The sequence below is a fragment of the Lepus europaeus genome, chromosome 7 (assembly GCF_033115175.1).
Source record: "Lepus europaeus isolate LE1 chromosome 7, mLepTim1.pri, whole genome shotgun sequence".
NCBI classification, from domain to species: domain Eukaryota; kingdom Metazoa; phylum Chordata; class Mammalia; order Lagomorpha; family Leporidae; genus Lepus; species Lepus europaeus.
The window spans coordinates 101,736,312-101,753,771 of record NC_084833.1 but is presented as its reverse complement, the minus strand read 5'-3'; the positions used below and the strand labels follow the sequence as shown (position 1 = coordinate 101,753,771).

The 17,460-nt window shown below is 49.7% G+C and overlaps 1 protein-coding gene across 4 annotated transcripts in view; it reads right to left on the bottom strand.

Annotated features, from left to right (window-relative positions):
- The window catches only part of NCAM1 (neural cell adhesion molecule 1), a 322,915-nt gene that overhangs the window by 27,758 nt on the left and 277,697 nt on the right, over nt 1-17,460 (bottom strand). For all 4 annotated transcript variants that reach the window (XM_062197027.1, XM_062197026.1, XM_062197024.1 and 1 more), the window contains exons 9-13: nt 12,789-12,939; nt 12,270-12,454; nt 11,785-11,881; nt 11,282-11,452; nt 9,574-9,705 (exon numbers count right to left, since the gene is read on the bottom strand). In XM_062197027.1, coding sequence (XP_062053011.1) covers nt 9,574-9,705; nt 11,282-11,452; nt 11,785-11,881; nt 12,270-12,454; nt 12,789-12,939 — 736 coding nt within the window. The remainder of the gene's footprint in view (nt 1-9,573; nt 9,706-11,281; nt 11,453-11,784; nt 11,882-12,269; nt 12,455-12,788; nt 12,940-17,460) is intronic.

Below are 17,460 nucleotides of genomic sequence, written 5' to 3'. Positions count from 1 at the left end.
GAACGCCAAGAAAGCAGACCCTTCGCTCTGTTCTGCAGTTTACAAGGGAAAAAAAAAAAAAAAAAAAAAGGAGCCATTTTGTGCACCACGCAGAATCGGGAAACTCTTTTCTTCTCTGTTCAATTATGCATCGGCAGCCTTGGCCCGGGGAGCCGGAGCTGGATTTTGTGTACCTGCTTTCTGCCTTCTCAGGCCGACTTCTGCTCCACTGCACGTGTGCCTTTTTTTTTTTTTTCTATGCACCCAGACATACGATCAAAGCTCAGAGCCTCACAAAGCTTCGGCGCTTGGACATGACAAGCATGCCCACACACTCCGATGCCCTGTCAGGGGATTTATGTCCTCAGCACACACCTTCACGGGAGCATTGTAACGACCAGCCTGCAGCCTGCAACGTGTCACGGTGCTGTCCGTGCTTTGCTCTCCACCATAAAAAAGAGAGGATGCAGGCTGGCCCTGGATGCTGCTGTCCAGAGGCTAACTCCAGCCTTTGCATCTGGACTTTCAGCCCATGGGGAGCCGGCTTAGGCTTCCTCCATGCCTGCAGTCTCTAGCACTGAGACAGAAGCCTGAAGGGCGGCAGGAGGGAGGGGGATCGCTCCTTCCCGGAAGGGCTCTGGTTCGGCAAGACAAAGGAGGGTGTGCAGTGAGGAAGCAGCGATTCCCTCCTCTCTGCGCCACTCTCCGCTGTCCCCACGCAGCTGTGTTCTCCACTCCTGCTCCTCGCTCTCAGTCTTTTTGCTACTTCTCTCCCCGAACATGTGAGCGTGGTACGTGCACTGGGTGTGTGCACGTTTCAGAGGGAGGGACGGCAGGAGCTGGAAGGAGATGCTGCTCTTGTGTCTCCTCGGCGCTTCCCTAGTCCTTTTCTGTTCTTCACCTGACAGTCAATTTGGAAAGGCCTCCTCATGCACAGGGAACTATACGAATCATCACCCCAGTTCTCTCGGGGACACGCTGCGGGCTCTCGTGGCCAAGCAGACGGCATGCCTAGGAAACCATGCCAGCCTCGGGGCCTCCATGCAGTCACAACTGTTGCTTTTAACGAAAGGGAAGACAACGGGCAGAGCTGTGACCCAGAAGAGGGCTCTGCGACACACAGCACGAGCGGTCTGCGGAGAGCAGCTGGGCTCTCTGTACTCACTAGCTGGCTCTGTGGCTGGAAGGGCAGGAGGAGGCCAGGTTGCTATGGAAACGCAATAGACAAAAAGGGCACAGAAAGGTGAAAGAGAGCGGAGGTGCATTAAATACATAATATATGTATGTCTGTATATGATATACAGACATCATCATGAAGACAAGACAGAAATGGTAAAGGAGATAGTCCCTTACTCCTTTTCCCCTTGATTTTCCTCTATCCCTATGGTATTTTAAAGAAATTATCAGAGATTTTGCTGACACAGGACTCTCACACAGCAAAAATTAACACAGCCTCCCTTGATTCCTACTATTAATTGCAGCTGTTTTGTGTCTTTCACATCGGCGCTCTAATTTCCGTAAGCCCTTGGGAGGCAAGTGGAATCTATCCTCCAGTTGAGAGGTGAGCCATCTGAGATTCAGGAGGCTTTGTGGCTTATCTGAGGTCGTGCAGAGCAGCGGAGCTGAGAGCGGCACCCAGGCCTGATGACCCAGTGCCTGAGCTCCTTCGGCTGCAGTGCACGGCCAGGAACAGCGCTGTGTGGGGAGGTGGGCATGTTTCTGGGCCAAACAGATGGTAAGAGAGGGCTTTTGCGTGTGGCGCTTGAGTCCTCTCCCAAGCTGGAGCCCAGACAGAGCCGTTCATGCTACAGCGGAGAGAATAAAACCAGCAGGGTGGCGCCACCCTGCCTGCAGGCTGGGTGCTGTCTGCTCCTCTGAGCAGAGGTGGGCGACACAGCCTGAGCCTCAGGCAGCTGTGGCCTCACGTTGCTGTCCAAACCCAGAGGACCAGGTTCAAACCTCTGCAAAGTGGCAGGCCTGCAGCTCTCTCTCCTCCTGAGGATTCAAGGGAACAAAAGGACAGAGCAGCAAAACGAACTACGGCCAGAAATGAGTGAGGCTCACCAGGTGATCAAGCCCAGGACTGAGCAGCGGATGCTGGCACCAGCTCGGTGGCACTGATCCAGGGTGGCAAAGTGGGATTGGGGCCATATGCACTAAGGCTGTGTGTGGAAGGCCACTGTGTATCAAGAACATCAGGGCTCACTCACAAAGGGTTAAATTCTTTGTCTAAGCACCTACTGCCAAGCACTGTGGGCAGGCATTGTTTATCTTCTCCCAAATATTTATGAGAAATTATGCATTTATGGATAAAGCAAAAGCTATAGGACTATCTAATTTCAATGCCTGAATCCAACTGTTCCAATTAAAATGAGGGTAAAAGCACAACACCTCAAAGTGTTTTAGATGACCCTTCAGGGTAGATATTTTTCTTGGTAAATTTCTTTGTTGCAGGCCACTGGGAATCCTGGAGACAGAGCTGGCCGAAGCAGCCCGACTACAGGGTTTTCTGTCCAGAGCAAGGCCCTTCCCCTGCTTCCTTGAAGCTGAGAGATCTCATGTCTATTTCTCTTCTCATTTGCTTCCCTAAAACCCGACAGAGCTTTCCGCCGTGGGAGGTGAGTTATCACCCTACTCAGGAGATAGCGTGCGGCAGAGCACTCGGGCTGTTGGAAAGCAACCTGCAGGGAGATGGATGAAGAAAATGATACTCACTCTCCGGTGAAGACAATGGAACAGGGGTAGAGGAGCTAGCAGGAGCTGCTGAAGAAAGAAAAATGAAGGTGAAAAATAAATGGGGCGGGGGAAGAAAGCTCATGGAGGCAGTGGGACACAGGATGGAAAAACAGCCACGACATCCCGGCGTGTCAGTAGGACGGGCTGAAGTGAGTTACTGTAGGGAAGAGAAACACCATGCATAGAACAGGTGGCCGCAGATCCATGGAGACCAGGGTGCCCTCTGCTTCAACCCATGAGCCTGGGCACCTGCCAAACCCTGCTGCTCAGGTCAGGGGTTGGCTGGGAACAGCTGCAGAGGCCTTGAACCCCGACTGGAAACAAACAGCCGATAATGCAGGACCTGCTGTCTCCATAGGGTCAGAGGGCCCAGGGCAAAGGCACTTGGACCTCGATATAAGGTAAGCAAAAGGAGATAACACTTGGACTTTTCATGCCACACGCAAGGTTTATTAAGAAGTCCAGGGAACATCTATCTACTATAAAAATGCCATGCATGCATTTCACATTTTTTGCAGCAAAAATATTTATTTTTTCTTACACACACACATACACACACACAGCTCTGCTGATTCATTCTTCAAATGCTTGCAATGACCAGGTGGCCAAATCTGGGAGCCAGAACCCAATTCAGGGCTCCATGTGGGTGGCAGAACCCAATTATTTAAGCCATCATCACTGCCTCCCAGGGTCTGCATTAGCAGGATGCTGGAATTCCAGCATTCCAGGATGCTGGAACTGCAGCCAGATAGCAAACGTAGGCCCTCCAATGTGGGATGTGAGTATCTTAACCTGCAACTAAACCACCAGGTCATATGCTCACCTCAAAACTTATTTTTTCATGCCATTTTCCATCAACTTTTTGAAGCCACTTTGTACCACTCATCTATATTTAAATGTGGGTATATATTTACATTGATAGCGCATATGTATAAGAAAGCTATGTTACTGCAACAACTAATGGAATAGAAGTGACTGTGCTGCTTAAGGCTTGTTATGGGTGAAGTTCATGATCCCTTATATACAGACGATCATACAACACCACTGCCTCCACAAGAACTCCTCCAGAATGCGATTATCTGGGGGCATGTGTTTGGCACAGCAGCTGATGCTTCCGGGGATGCCTATATCCCATATCTGGGTGCCTGGTTTTGGGCCCCAGTTCTATTTCCAATTCTAGCTTCCTGCTAGTGCATATCCTGAGAGGCAGCAGGTGATGTTTCAAGTGCTTGGGTCCCTGTCATTCACATGGAAGAGCTCCATTAGGTTCTGGTCTCCTGGCTTTGACCTAGCTTGACCTTGGTTGTTGCGGGCATTTGAGGAGTGAACAATGGAAGATCTGTCTCTCTCTGTTTCAAACTACTACAAATTAACAAATAAGAACACCACTTCTTGAATGTCTTTATAACATAACTTGGGTGCTGCTATAGAAGAGCACTGTAGGTAACGTGCAGGTTTTTCTCAGTCGCCCAGAGAAAGGGAATGTTGAAGAGACAGGAGCTGACACTCACCGACTTTCGCTTGGAGGACGGTTAGAAATTGTGCATCTGGAGACTGGGGCACTGAATGGATCTTTGGTTTGTCATTGGCAAATATTCAGGAGTCAACCCATCAGCAATCACAAAACAAAGACCCCTTTGACAGCTAGATGACCACTGGAGAAAACATCAGCAAATTTGCAACACTGCCTTAATGTGGATGATTTATCTTCCTTAAACCATGAGAGAACAATACCACTGGAATTACAGCCAGCTAGGTCACTGACTGGTGATGCCTGGACAGTCGGCTTAATTCAGGTAGAAGCGTCTTGCCTTCTCAATCCCTTTCCTTTATCTACTTTTTGGCTTTTACGGGGAGCACAACTGTCCATATCATTCTGTCAAAGGGATGGAATTTTTATGTGTTTTAACCACATAAAAGGTGCTTCCAAAAATTTGTGAAAAATAAAATTAAAAGATAAGTTGATCTTGATGCAAAAGATTTTGAAATCCATGCATATGAGAGTTATTAAAACATTCATGGCAAATAGATATTATGAGAAAAGTCTGCATGACTTCTAAAACTTTTTGCACCAAAATAAACTTATCTTTTAATCCAATTTTTCTTGGAGTTTCCGAAGTCCTTTCCTGTGTTACATACAATGCAATCAACTTATACTTGAATGTGCCAGTGTGTTTTCTAAAGGACAACATGTGAGAACTAAAATCTCAGGACACTACTTCTAAAATGTAGAGACTCATTCAGAACCTCTACACTCCAGAAGAGACAGTCTGTTCTGCTTTGTGGGACAGAGCCCATTAAGAGGGAGCCCAGCCAGGCAAGGAACTTCTACAGGGGTGTGGCTCTGTCATGGAGGAGAAGACTCCTAGGAAGGCACGGAGCCCCTCCCAGGCACACGGAGGCCACGAGCTTCTCCACCTGAGCATCCTGACAGCAGCAGACATTTGGCTTAAAAGAACACGAAACAGGAACCCTTCCCCAGGTGAGGGCTTTCTTGGTTTCAAGTCTCAGAATTCTCATCACCTTCATGTATGTTTATCACCTGCACACAAAGGAACCTCCAAGCAGCTAAGCCCTGCTTTCTGACCTGCTGGCATGGATGTGGGAGTCTTCTGCTAGTGTCACCTGCTCATTCCTGCTTTGCTATGTCCATGCTTTTGGATGGGGAGAAAGGTTCTTTCTTTTTTTTTCTTTTTAAAGAACCAAGAAAGCAATCTCACTGTTGAGATATCTCCACAAACTCCCAAGTGATGAGTTCATGGCAAACATCGGCCTCACCCAACACCTCCCTGCCCAGGGGACTGAGAGCAAGTCTCACTGCCCAGCACGCCAGGCCCTGCTGCCTGTGGCTTCCCTTCCAGCGTCACAGGATCCGACCGTGCAGGTGCTCCCCTGCAGCAGTACAGGACAGGGAGAGGTGACTCAGCATCAGGAATCAATGCCATTGGTTCCTGGTTTGATGCAAGTGCACAGGCAAACCGGTGGCTAAGTCTGATGACCTTGGTTCAGACAACCTTTGTGCTATGCAAGGAGTGGGAGTGAAAACTCGGAGAAGGTCCTTCTTAAAACCTGGCCTCACATCTCTTAGGAAAGAGTAGGGTTTGTAACAACTGACTCCATCTCTCGGGGCAGCAGGGTATCCCTGGGGCTAGGCCCTCCCTTCAGCAGCTCTGGGAAGGTCAGGAGGTCACAGGAATGGCCCGGTAAGGCCTCCTTAGTGAGATGATCATATTCCCACATGTTCAGCGCCTCCTCTCGCTTATGTTCTTAAGAAAGGCACGCTGAACTCTAAGACAATGCCCCGGTCCCTCTCATCTGAGAGGTTTGCTTTTTAATTCCTTACTCCATGGCTTTACGACATGATTGAGGAAAACTGACTTTCTGTGCCACCAGGAATGCCTGCTTCTGTATGGTCCCTGGTTCACTTGGAATGGGGAGTCGATGCCATCGTCTTCCAAAGGGCTTCTTGGAATCTTGGTCACTCATCTGCTTTCATGCTAGCAGACAATAAACAGTAAGGTCTAGTGGTCCTGTTTTTCTTTTTAAAATTGAAATGTAAATGAAAATTAAAATTTTAATTAAAAATTGAATTTTTAACATTGACTTTAAAAACATGATCTCTGCTACAAAAAATACTCGCACCTTCCCAAGGCCTGAGCTGACAATAAATAAACACCACTGTGGCCTTTGAAGTCCCGATCCGGTTACTGTGTGTCAGGAGAGGTTAGAAACCCAAGAGGAGGCCTCATCCCAGCCTTCTCTTCAATGAAACTAAGCCGCCACTCACTCACTGATCAAATCCAAAGGGAGGAGACTTGGAGATGGAGCGGCAGGACCAGTCAAGGGTCAGCGGAAGGATCCAGCAGCAGATGCTGTCCTGCCTGGAGCTGCTCCTCCCGGAGCAGCCCAGACTGACAGCTGTCACTCCTGACTCTGCCATCTTTCGGAGCTGGTACATTCACACACCAACTCTGCTGAGATAGTGGATCTGGGTCTGGCTCAAGATCTCCAAATGCCTACACTTAGCTACTTGGTTTTTGCTGTTGTTGCAATATTTCTGAATGCATTTTGACAAGATAAGCTTCCCTGAGCGCTTTTCAGGAGCTAGGAGCTGCTTTTTTTTTTTTTTTTTTTTTTTTTTTTTTGACAGGCAGAGTGGATAGTGAGAGAGAGAGAGACAGAGAGAAAGGTCTTCCTTTTTTTTGCCGTTGATTCACCCTCCAATGGCCGCTGCGGCTGGCGCATCGTGCTGATCCGAAGTCAGGAGCCAGGCGCTTCTCCCGGTCTCCCTTGTGAGTACAGGGCCCAAGGACTTGGGCCATCCTCCACTGCCTTCCCAGGCCACAGCAGAGAGCTGGCCTGGAAGAGGGGCAACCAGGATAGAATCCGGTGCCCCGACCGGGACTAGAACCCAGTGTGCCGGTGCCACAAGGTGGAGGATTAGCCTGTTAAGCCACGGCGCCAGCCTAGGAGCTAGGAGCTTTTGAGACAAGAGCAGGCAGTTTCCTGAATACCTTCTACCCTGAGCCCGTGTGAGTAACGCTTCCCTCCACTCTCTTCTGAGATCTGCCTAGGAGAGAAGAGCCAGGCCCCGGTGGGGGTGAAACTTGGGGGTGTCTACAGAGGCCAAGAGGGTCAGACTGCAGTGTCGCTCCCTGTAGCTCTGTTACCTGTGTTTACAGCTTACACCATCAGGGTGGCCTTTCCATGGGGTTCTCCCCCTTCTCTATGCTGGACAGGAGAGTTACTAGGTCAGCATGGAGATGCACACTGCAAATAACCCAGTGCTAATGAACACAGCTGCCTGGAACTAGGGATTTAACTCCCATAGCTGCCTGCGGGACATGCCATGACTTGGAACCAAAATTCATGCCAGGTTTTTATAAGTGTGTGCTGCAGGGACTTCCCAAGTCAGTCCTGCTGTTTCCTTCCAGCTCCTAACTGCAAGACTGGAGGGCAGGGAAGAAATTGAGCTCCATTCTTTTGTTTTCTTAGAGCACATGTGAAAATCCTTTCAAGGGGCTGGCACTATGGTATAAAGGGTAAAGCCGCAGCCTGCAGTGCTGGCATCCTATATGGGCACCGGTTCAAGTCCCAGCTGCTCCACTTCAGATCCAGCTCTGTGCTATGGCCTGGGAAAGCAGTAGAAAATGGCCCAAGTGCTTGGGCCCCTGCACCTGCTTGGGAGACCTGGAAGAAGCTCCTGGCTTCGGATCAGTGCAACTCCTGCTGTTGCGGCCATTTAGGGAGTGACAGCGGATGGAAGATCTCTCTCTCTCTCTCTCTCTCTCTGCCTCTCTGTAACTCTGCCTTTCAAGTAAACAAATAAATCTTTTAAAAAAAAATCCTTTCAGGCTCTTTTCTTTTTTTCCCTTGAAGGGATGTTAAATGCGGTCACCTTCCTGTGTCCTGGCTACAGGTGCGGTGGTGCTCAAGTGTGGGCCTCAGGGGCCACGTGCAGACTTCATGCTTGGCTCAGCAAACATTAGTGTTGTCGTCACAGGGCGATCATCACACACAAGATCAGTGAACACAATTTCAAAAGACACAGAAGTTGCATGCTCTAAGAGAGGAAGAGGGTTAGCCTCTTGGAGTAACCTACAGATGTTAACAAGGGCACAACTAGACTAAGGTCAGTGTGGTTAAGGCCCAGGCGGTACCATCTACTCCAGCCTCTAGGGGACAAAAAGGGACTGGAACTAAATTAAGAACTAGGACTACCAGACGTTAACGCTATGGAAACAGGTAATGGGGTATGAAGAGGCACTTACGTGGAGGAGGGCTATCTGCATTTCCCATGGATGGAACACAGACGGAAAGAAAAGACAAGAGACAGACCCAAGAAAAAAAAATAAGATGTAAAAGAAATGACTAGAATCTGAGGAGCACACGGAGCTGGAAACTCAAATTATCAAATTACTTCAAATCCCGAAGGTAGCAATTCCTGTAGAATGAAGATGACACAGGCTTTTCCATTTCTGGGCTAAGGTAAGGGAGCCCCTCTGCAGGCTCCTGACTCCAAAGAGAATGAAACCGAGTGTATGTGAACCCCAGGGTCAGAGCGAGCTCGGGGCGCTCGGCGCCCCTCGGGAGCCAAGTTCTAGAATTTCTGCGGCCGGAGGGACTCCGGCGCTGCCCAGCGCAGCCACTCTGGGCCACAGAGGGATGTGGCCAGAGCCGAGCCCGGCTGCTGTGGGAAGGGAGGACAGACCAGGGCCAGCAGAGTTTAAAGGAAGAGGGAATGATTGAGGGAAAGCAGAGACGCCAGCCCGAGCAGAATCAGGGAGAAGCAACTCTCGAGAGAGAGTGACAAACACTTCTCGTGTGTGTGTGTGTGTGTGTGCACGCACACGCGGGATGGAGGAGCAGAGAAGTCCAAGGCCACCACCCTCCTTTCCCTTCCTGCACCCTGGGACTTTGCTCCTGCTCACGTATCCTAACAGCAGCCTCTGTTTCCCCACGACTCGCAGCACTGTCCCTGCCTTGACCCTCTCCTTTCAAGCCGCAGGGCGCTCAGGGCCACTGTGGCTCCTGGGAAAAAGGAAATCCTCCAGATCCCTCCTTGCACATCACTGGTTTGATTTCCTGTGATTCCCTGTGTGCTGTAGCCGTCCTCCCCCCTCCCCAGCAGGCGGGTACTCTAACAAGCTGAAGCAAGACTAGCACAGTGTCCCCCATGCCCCTGAGAAAGATAGGATGCAGGCTGTGTGTTAGCTGGAGTTCTAGAGGTGGGGCCATCAAGAGCAGAGGGCAAAAGCTGGCATCCAAACAGTGAGGCGGGTCTGCTCAGGGTCCTCTCTGCTCCCAAGGGGCAGAGGGTGGGCGTGGGGCGGAGGCAGGGCAGCTGGCTCTACTTACGGACTGGCTGTGTCTTGAACTCGGAGGCCGCGCTGATCTCGCCCAGCCCCTTGCCGTTGAGGGCTGCCAGTCGTACGGCGTACGTGGTCTCCGGCTTCAGGCCCACGATGGTGACGATGCCCTCCAGGCTGGCTGTGGTGAGAATATGGGAAGTGTCACAAAAGGGTGTGAGGCTCTGGGAGGAAGGCGCAGATGCCGGTGACCACAGCAGGGCAGGGCCGCCGCGTCTCAGACAGGGGATCAGCCCTGGCTCCCACAATTCTACTTGTGAGATACGCAGAAAGGAACGTAAACACAGGACACAAAGAGATGCCTGAATCCCCAGGGGCACAGCAGCCATCATTCACACCCAGCAAAAGGCAGACACAACCCAAAGGACCACAGGCAGAAGACGGAGTGGATGTATGAAATGTGGTACATACATACAATGGAGTATGAGAATTCTGACACGGATCATATAACACAGATGAACTCCGAGGCCAAGATGCTATGTGACATAAGCCTGACACAAAAGGACACACATTGTGGTTCCACTTGGACAAGGTACCTCCAGTAGACAACTACAGGGTAACAGAAAGGAGAATGGTGGCTGCCAGGGGAGGGTGGGAGTGAGTTAGCACTGCATGGCTACACAGTTTCTGTGTTCGAGGCCAGGAAGGTTCTTCCGGAGATGGGTGGTGCTGATGGTTGTGATTGTAATGGTACTGAAACACACACTTCCGAATGGTTAAAATGGTAAAGTCTATTTTACGGTGATGAAAATGTAACTAGAATGGATGTATAAAAAAGAGGGGAAAAGCCCAGCAGACGGATTCTAGCACGGGATCAACCTGCCAGGTATGGGGTTTCAGGGCAAGTCAGGAAGACAAAAGTACCACTTTCTTCCAGCTCCCCTTCTGATTACACGGAGGTCCCTCTCAGGCCCCGCCCACTCTCCCCATAAGGAGGATGGGAGCTTGTTCACAGAGCTAATTCTCAGTGAGGCCAGTTGGACCTTGTCTCTCAATGGCCATGACACTGAAATCCCACCCAGTTCCAGTTCCACCCCGTACCACGCACCAGAGCAGGATGAAAATGTCTACAAAACCAAAGCATATATCGCCGAGTTATTCCAACAACCCCCCAAAGAGGTGCTGCACATAAACACACTCCATCCTCAGCTAGGCTGGGCTCAGCATATTCAAATGACAGCAATCCAAGGTCATTTTAAAAAATTAGCTTGGAAAGACGTCACAGGGTTGACCCCAGAGCAGACTAGTCTTCCTGCTCTAACTCACTGGGTTACCATCATACTCCTGCTACAGTCCCTGAGTACAGATTTCCAAGCAGCACTGGCTGTGTCAGCAGGCAAGCTGCAGCACGGGTGACCTACATGTGCACAGCATGAGTGGCCGTACTCCTCTGGTCGGCACGGAAGTAGACCTTCTGCCTGGAACATGGCCGAGCTGGCCTCATCCATCCTGGCAGGGTCATGAGAACCAGGTTCTGAGGCACCAGGGAGCAGAAGGCCAGTAACTCTATACACAGATGTGACCATGACCTACTGCTGTAGGGACACAAACAGGATGGCAGGTGGTAGCCTCCGGCTTGCTCCAGTGGGTGAGTAGGGGGCACCCTACCCAAACAGGCAGCCAGGCTCTGGAGTGCACTCTAGCACTGGGTACTGAAGGACTCATCAACCCCAAGGGAACCTGACTCTGTGACTCACCTTCTTTGGCATCATACCACTTGAAATGCCAGGCTTCCTCGCCCATCGCCTTCCACTCAGCCTTGTATTTGAGGATGGGCACGCCGCCTGTGGCCTCAGGCTCATCAAACTGCACCTGCGCAGTACTGGAGTAGGGCTCCACCTGGTCGATGGATGGTGAAGACGGGGTGTCTGTGGAGGACACATACGGAGATGCAGGTGAGCCCAGCTAGGTTCGGGATACTAACCCCAGCCGTGTAGCACAGCTCTCCCATTCCTGCTCCCTCTTGGGTACCTTGCCACCATCTCCTCTCCTCCCTTCCCCAAGTGATTCTCCCACAACACAGCCCATGCTCAGATCCTCACACCTCCAGTGACCCCCTCCCCGCCTCCACCAGCTTCCTGACCCTATGGCTTTGTTGGGCCTGGCCTTCTCTTCTTCCCACTATCCTGGAACTATTGGAACACACGCGGTGGACTGGAAATGGTAAAATGGTGTGGAAGTCTCCATGAAGGGCACTCACCTGCCTGAACAAGGATGAACTCCAAAGACTCCTGTCCAATACGGTTCACGGCAGTACAGTTGTAGTTTCCGAAATCATTTTCTGAGTCCGGAGTCACCTTTAAGAGGAAGCAGCTCTTGGGTTACAAGTGTCCCCTGAAATGACCAGAGACTCAGATCTTTAATCATTGGATTAAATTAGTGAGGAAAAGAACTAGGAAAGCACCAATAAGTAGCTGCAGCTAAGCCTTAAACAACAGCTAAGAACAGCAAAAAGGTTCCTGGGAGGAGCACACTGCACCCCAATGTCCCTGCTCTGGCTGCAGGGAGAGGATGAGCGTGGTGGCGACAGGTGACCTGGGACAATGTTCGGTTTCTTCTCTAGCCAACGGCTTCCCTGCTCAGGATGTGCCAGGGAAGCAAGAGAGAATATGGGAGGGAGCTGCATTAGACAATTAGCTCCATCACCCGACTATGCCTTCTCCACCCTGCCTCCACCCAACTCACCTCCAGATAGCTGGCCGAGGGTGTGTTGTAGATCTTGATATTGCTGTAGTTGGAGCTTGGTAGCAACTGACCGTCTCGGAACCATGAGATCGTAGCACTGGGGTAAGCAAATACCTCGCAGGTGATGTTCACCTGGTTCCCCTCCCAAGTGTACACAGCCACTGGGCCCTGTAGCTTGGGGGCATCTGCAATGAAAGACAGAGACTCTCAGGATGACTGGCATTATCATGAAGTCCCCTACATCCTGTCTGTTGGTGCTGGGAAGACGGGTGTTCCCTGGATCAGAGCTAGCGCCTGAGTGCTACATGGGAAGACTCAAGGAAAGCTTATGGAATGAAGCCTGGGGATGGTGTAGGGTGTGGCTTGGGGATACTGCCCTGGGGCCAACTGCCACTGGGAGTGTGAACACAGCCCATGGGGTGCAGCCTGGTCCTGGCCGCCATTTCCCCTTCTCATCCTGGTCCTGCACTGCTCCTCCCTCCCAACCCCATCCCACATCTTCCCCCAGTTATTCCTCACATTGCACTTCAAGGTACATGGACTGCGAGTCCTGGCCGATGGTGTTGCTGGCAGTGCAGATGTATTCTCCAGCGTCTGTGTACTGGATGCTCTTCAGGGTCAGGGACGACACGCGGGCGTGGCTGCGCACCACCATGTGCCCATCCAGCGTCTGCCAGGAGGGAAGGGAGAGCGTCACAGGCTGCGGCAGGGCAGCGGGCTGCGGCAGGGGAGGGGACGAGGAGACTTGGCCATCGCTGCTCTGTGCCCAGTCTCCCATCCTCTCTCCTGTCCTGGCCACCATCTAACTCTTACGTATCATCTAATGGCAGAGGCTTTGGGGAGCACTATGAGAATCTGAGTGGAACCAAAACAGAAGATAGGACTCAGTTAGGTCAGATGGCCTGCACTGTGTGTCAAAATTAGTTTGCGGCAAGGACAAGATAAATCCCGAAAGACGACTGGTTGGGATTTTTGAAATGGAAGCAAAAGTCCTGGCCAGCAACAAGTGAGATTCCGGGAACCTTCACTCTCTTCCTTTCCTTCCAGTCTGCCCACCTGCCAGCTCCATGGTGTACGTACATGGAATGGGAAATCCGAATGTGCCCAATAGAAGGAATTACACAGGACACCCACATTTCTGCAGGTGCCTTTGTCCCTGGGTGCTTAAGAGGAAAATAACTCCATACAAAAGCCAAGTAACTCAAAGCTGTTGAGCTGAAAGTAGAGGTAAATGGGTTCCGTCTCCAGGAACAGTGGCACGGAAAGCTCCTGGCTGATCCAGGATCTTTGACACCTGGCCACCACCAATTCTTAGTCTTTGAGACTGCTTTTGGCTTCCCGAGTCTCTGGAATCACAGGTGCATCAGAAAGACAGTAAGTACTTGACCTTCTGGCAATAGGTACTGGGGTGTTTCTAAGGGGTTTCCTTCTTTGGCAGTCTTAGTTAAGTGGCTGCTGGCCCAGGAAGAGTCCAGGCATGGGGTCCAAGTTTAGATCCTTGAGAAAGCTGGAAGTCTCAAGAAGGGGTTTGAATCTTGAAGACTGGGCCATTCTTTTATCTCTTGGAAGGGTACTTTGCATGTGGCCCCTGCCATACTATGAGTTAGGTCTTTAGAGAAAGACGGGACACCTGGCTTCAGGTTCCTTTGATATGCTGGTTTGGAAGTCTGATGCCTAGAACTGCCATGCCATAGAGTAGTCAGCCTGGGAAGCCCAAAAGCCAGGCACCACTGGCTTCCGCAGAAGTGTCAGCAGATCTAGCACAGGAAACATCTGTCCTAGTGCTAACACAGCTAGTCCATCTCAGTCCTACCACAGGGCACATCTGGGAGCTAGGAAAGAAGTGAGAAGACAGCAAAACCAAGCAAAATCATCCCTGCCCACTGCCGTGAGTGTCTGTTCTCACTGAGATGCATGTCCTGATGCTCCCATTTGACCTGTGAGTCTGGGGGAGAGGTCGGTAGAGAAGCAGCATCCCAGGAGATGCCACACACTGATGAGAGATAACAGTCAGGTGTGGAGCACTTCACCAGCAAGTCTGAGACACTCAGGTTGTGAGAAACACTGGATTCCGGGACCCCATTCCTTGTGGGCTGACAGTGCTGTGCTGGCCCATCCTAGTGGCCATCTCCTTGTGCCATACCCAACCTTTACCCATTGGTCTATGCAAGTGACATAAAGGGTGGGAAGCCGCCCTGCCGGTGTCTCGAAAGATGTGGCATGAGCTGCTGCTTGCTACTTCTATTTGCGGGAGTGAGGGCAGAGAGGACTTGAAGTCCATATCTGGCCTTTGTGGTCATCCCAACTGATTCTTTGGGACCCAGATAGGACTCATCCCAGGGATGCTAGGCACGACATAGCATTCTGACCCTGATCCTCAGAAAGTCAAGGGAATGTGTCCTCAGGAAGTGATGCTGTAACAAAAGAGTGAAGAAAGTCATGCAGGTACGAGGACGCCTATGACAACAAAGCAAGGGCTGAGCAGTCTCTATCCAGAATAATCTAGAGAATGGTGCAAGAGAAGCTCAGAAAAGGGTTGCACGGACAGTCCCACTTCCCCCACCCCACTCTTGTCTTATTTCTGAAATTTCTCTATGTGGGAATTTCTTTGGTTTAATGACATCAGCGACGGGCAGGCCATCCCTCCAGAGAGAGTTCTCACTTCCCAGTGGCTCACTACAGGTTTGATGATGGGATTATTTGCAGCTGCCCGGTTTCCCCTTTGAGGACTTGCAGATGGATTCCACTGTGATTGGACTATCCCCCCCTGCCATGCTTCACTCTGGCATCAGGACAAAGTCAAGGTCAAAGCCTTCCAGAGCAAAAGCCATGTTGACTATGCAGGCTCTCACAGAGGCAGCTGATGAATTCCAGGTAAGAGTGGAAAGATCACCACCGCAAGAAGACTCCCTTTCTCCCATCCAAGTACCAACTGGGCCCAACCCTGCTTAGCTTCCAGGATCAGAGGATACTCAGGGTGATATGGCCGCAGACAGAAGACTGCTGTTCTAATAGTAAAAAGGGCAATGCTAACTGGTTCATCAAAACATTTCTGTCTCCCTTCTTTCAAAGGTAAGGCTTTTCAGAGCACACAGCAAGAGATTAGCCTCAGCCCAAGTCTTCCTCCAGATGGCCTTGGGTCCTTGTCTTTGCATCACACAAACCGGAGAGAATGGAACTTCTGAGCCCCACGCGGCATTCACTTGAAAGTCAATTACGCCCAAAATGAGACACTCATGATAAGGACACTTCTGGAAGACAGAGTGAGGTGCCTGCTTTTCTGGGAGCAAACCGATTACTTCTACTTAGGATAATAATAACTCTGTTAACATCTTCTGAATGCTCCCTGATAAATCTCAGTTCTTCCTCTAATCAGGTCTAAACCAGAATGACAGAGGGAAGATGTAGAAGGCCAAGGAGAACGAGATCTGTAGCTGCTTCAGAGTAGCTAATAATTAGCCCTTCTTCTCTCCCTTCCTCAATCCCAACTCCGTGACTGTGGGGCAGTAAAACACCCAGCCCGTGACAGCACTAAGCGATTCCTGTGCACTGGAGAGAAGCACTTCGGAGAGGATGTACACTTCACTATAGTCCCTGTGACATCGAGGAGGTACGATGCTAAGCGAGTTCATAATGCACTAGATTTGACAATGGCAGTTTGTTCATGTGCAGAAACTAATGTCAGTGCCTGGGGACAGGCAGTCAACTTTTAAATATTAAGCCATATTAAATATTTATAGCCCTGACCTGAACACATGAGTTATGTGTTCTGAATAATCATTGTTCCTGAAGGACTGTGAGAATAGATTTACTGAATAAATCTATACAAATCTATAGGATCTTCTGTGTCTATCGTGTAACATATCACAGTTCTGTACAGAGAAGACATAAAAGGCTATGTTTTTAAAAAGGGATTTAAGACCAGATCCCTGAATCTCATCTGAAGCATACTGGTTCTTATTTTACTACATGTTGCTTAATCACACAAGCCAGGTCAAACATGATAGATGTAGTCCAAGGTAGGGTCTTGGAGTGCAGCAATTAACATCTGAATATTAATGTTTACTTCCAATTTTCAAACTAAGTCCCACAATACCCTGGACTGCAGGAAGCCATCAGAGAAATTTCAATGATTTTTAAAAACATAAAACCATTTGCAGAAAATCATTCTAATGTCACAAATTTAATGCTTTCTAAAAGTAACATCGATGTGTTTAGCAATTTGGGAAAACCACCAAGAGATTTTTGTGGTGTTGCTTTTGAGATGAAACGACACATGATCATTACCAAGACCAATCATTACAGAACAAGTGAGCAACAAGATGAGTTGAGCTGGAAAGGCGAGGGCTGAGTGGGTTTTTAGATCACCGACTCTGTGACTTTATAGTCCCAAGCCACATCAACCACGTGAGTCAAAAATTTTCTATCATTTCACAGTGCCTGGCTTGGGAATTGGGGCAATTTATGTCTATCAGTATAATTACCTGGATGGGATTTTTACTAGCACCAGCAAGAGAACAGGATCCCATTTTAGGAAATAACAGATTTGTTCATCCATTCCCAACACAGCTTGCTTGCTCATCCTAAAATGACACTATTGCTCACTAATGCCTACCACTATTGACCTATGCTTTAATCCAACTACAGTACTAGTTAGTTAGGCATGTCTGGTTATGCAACTGTAATGGTGAGTTAAACTGTAATGTTTTCAACACTAAGGACTGGCTAGTGGTCAGGTAAGCTATACCTCTTGCTTCTCTGGTCGAGTCCACGAAGCCTGGAGAGAAGAAGATATAAAACACAACAAGAAAGCAGTAAAATTTTACAACATGTTGCTTTAAAGAATTGATCTATCATACTGCATTCCGTGCACATGCAGCTTCTTGTTAATTCAGAACTTTTTCCAAGGCCCACTTTCAATGGTGTGTTTATTACCCAATTTAATGTAGGATTTAGCTGATGTTCAGCTCCCCCCCTTCTTCCGCACATTAAAATGTAGAATTCAAAGGTAAAGTAAAGGCTTCCCTAGTCCCTGGGAGACACATATATAAAGACACCAGCAGATATATTACACTGCTGCTGCTCCAAAACATCTTAAATATTCCTTTTATTTGGTGACACTACCAGTTCTAACCATAATCCAGAGATGCTTAGAGAGCAGGCTTCCGCTGTTGGACTTTATTAGATAGCT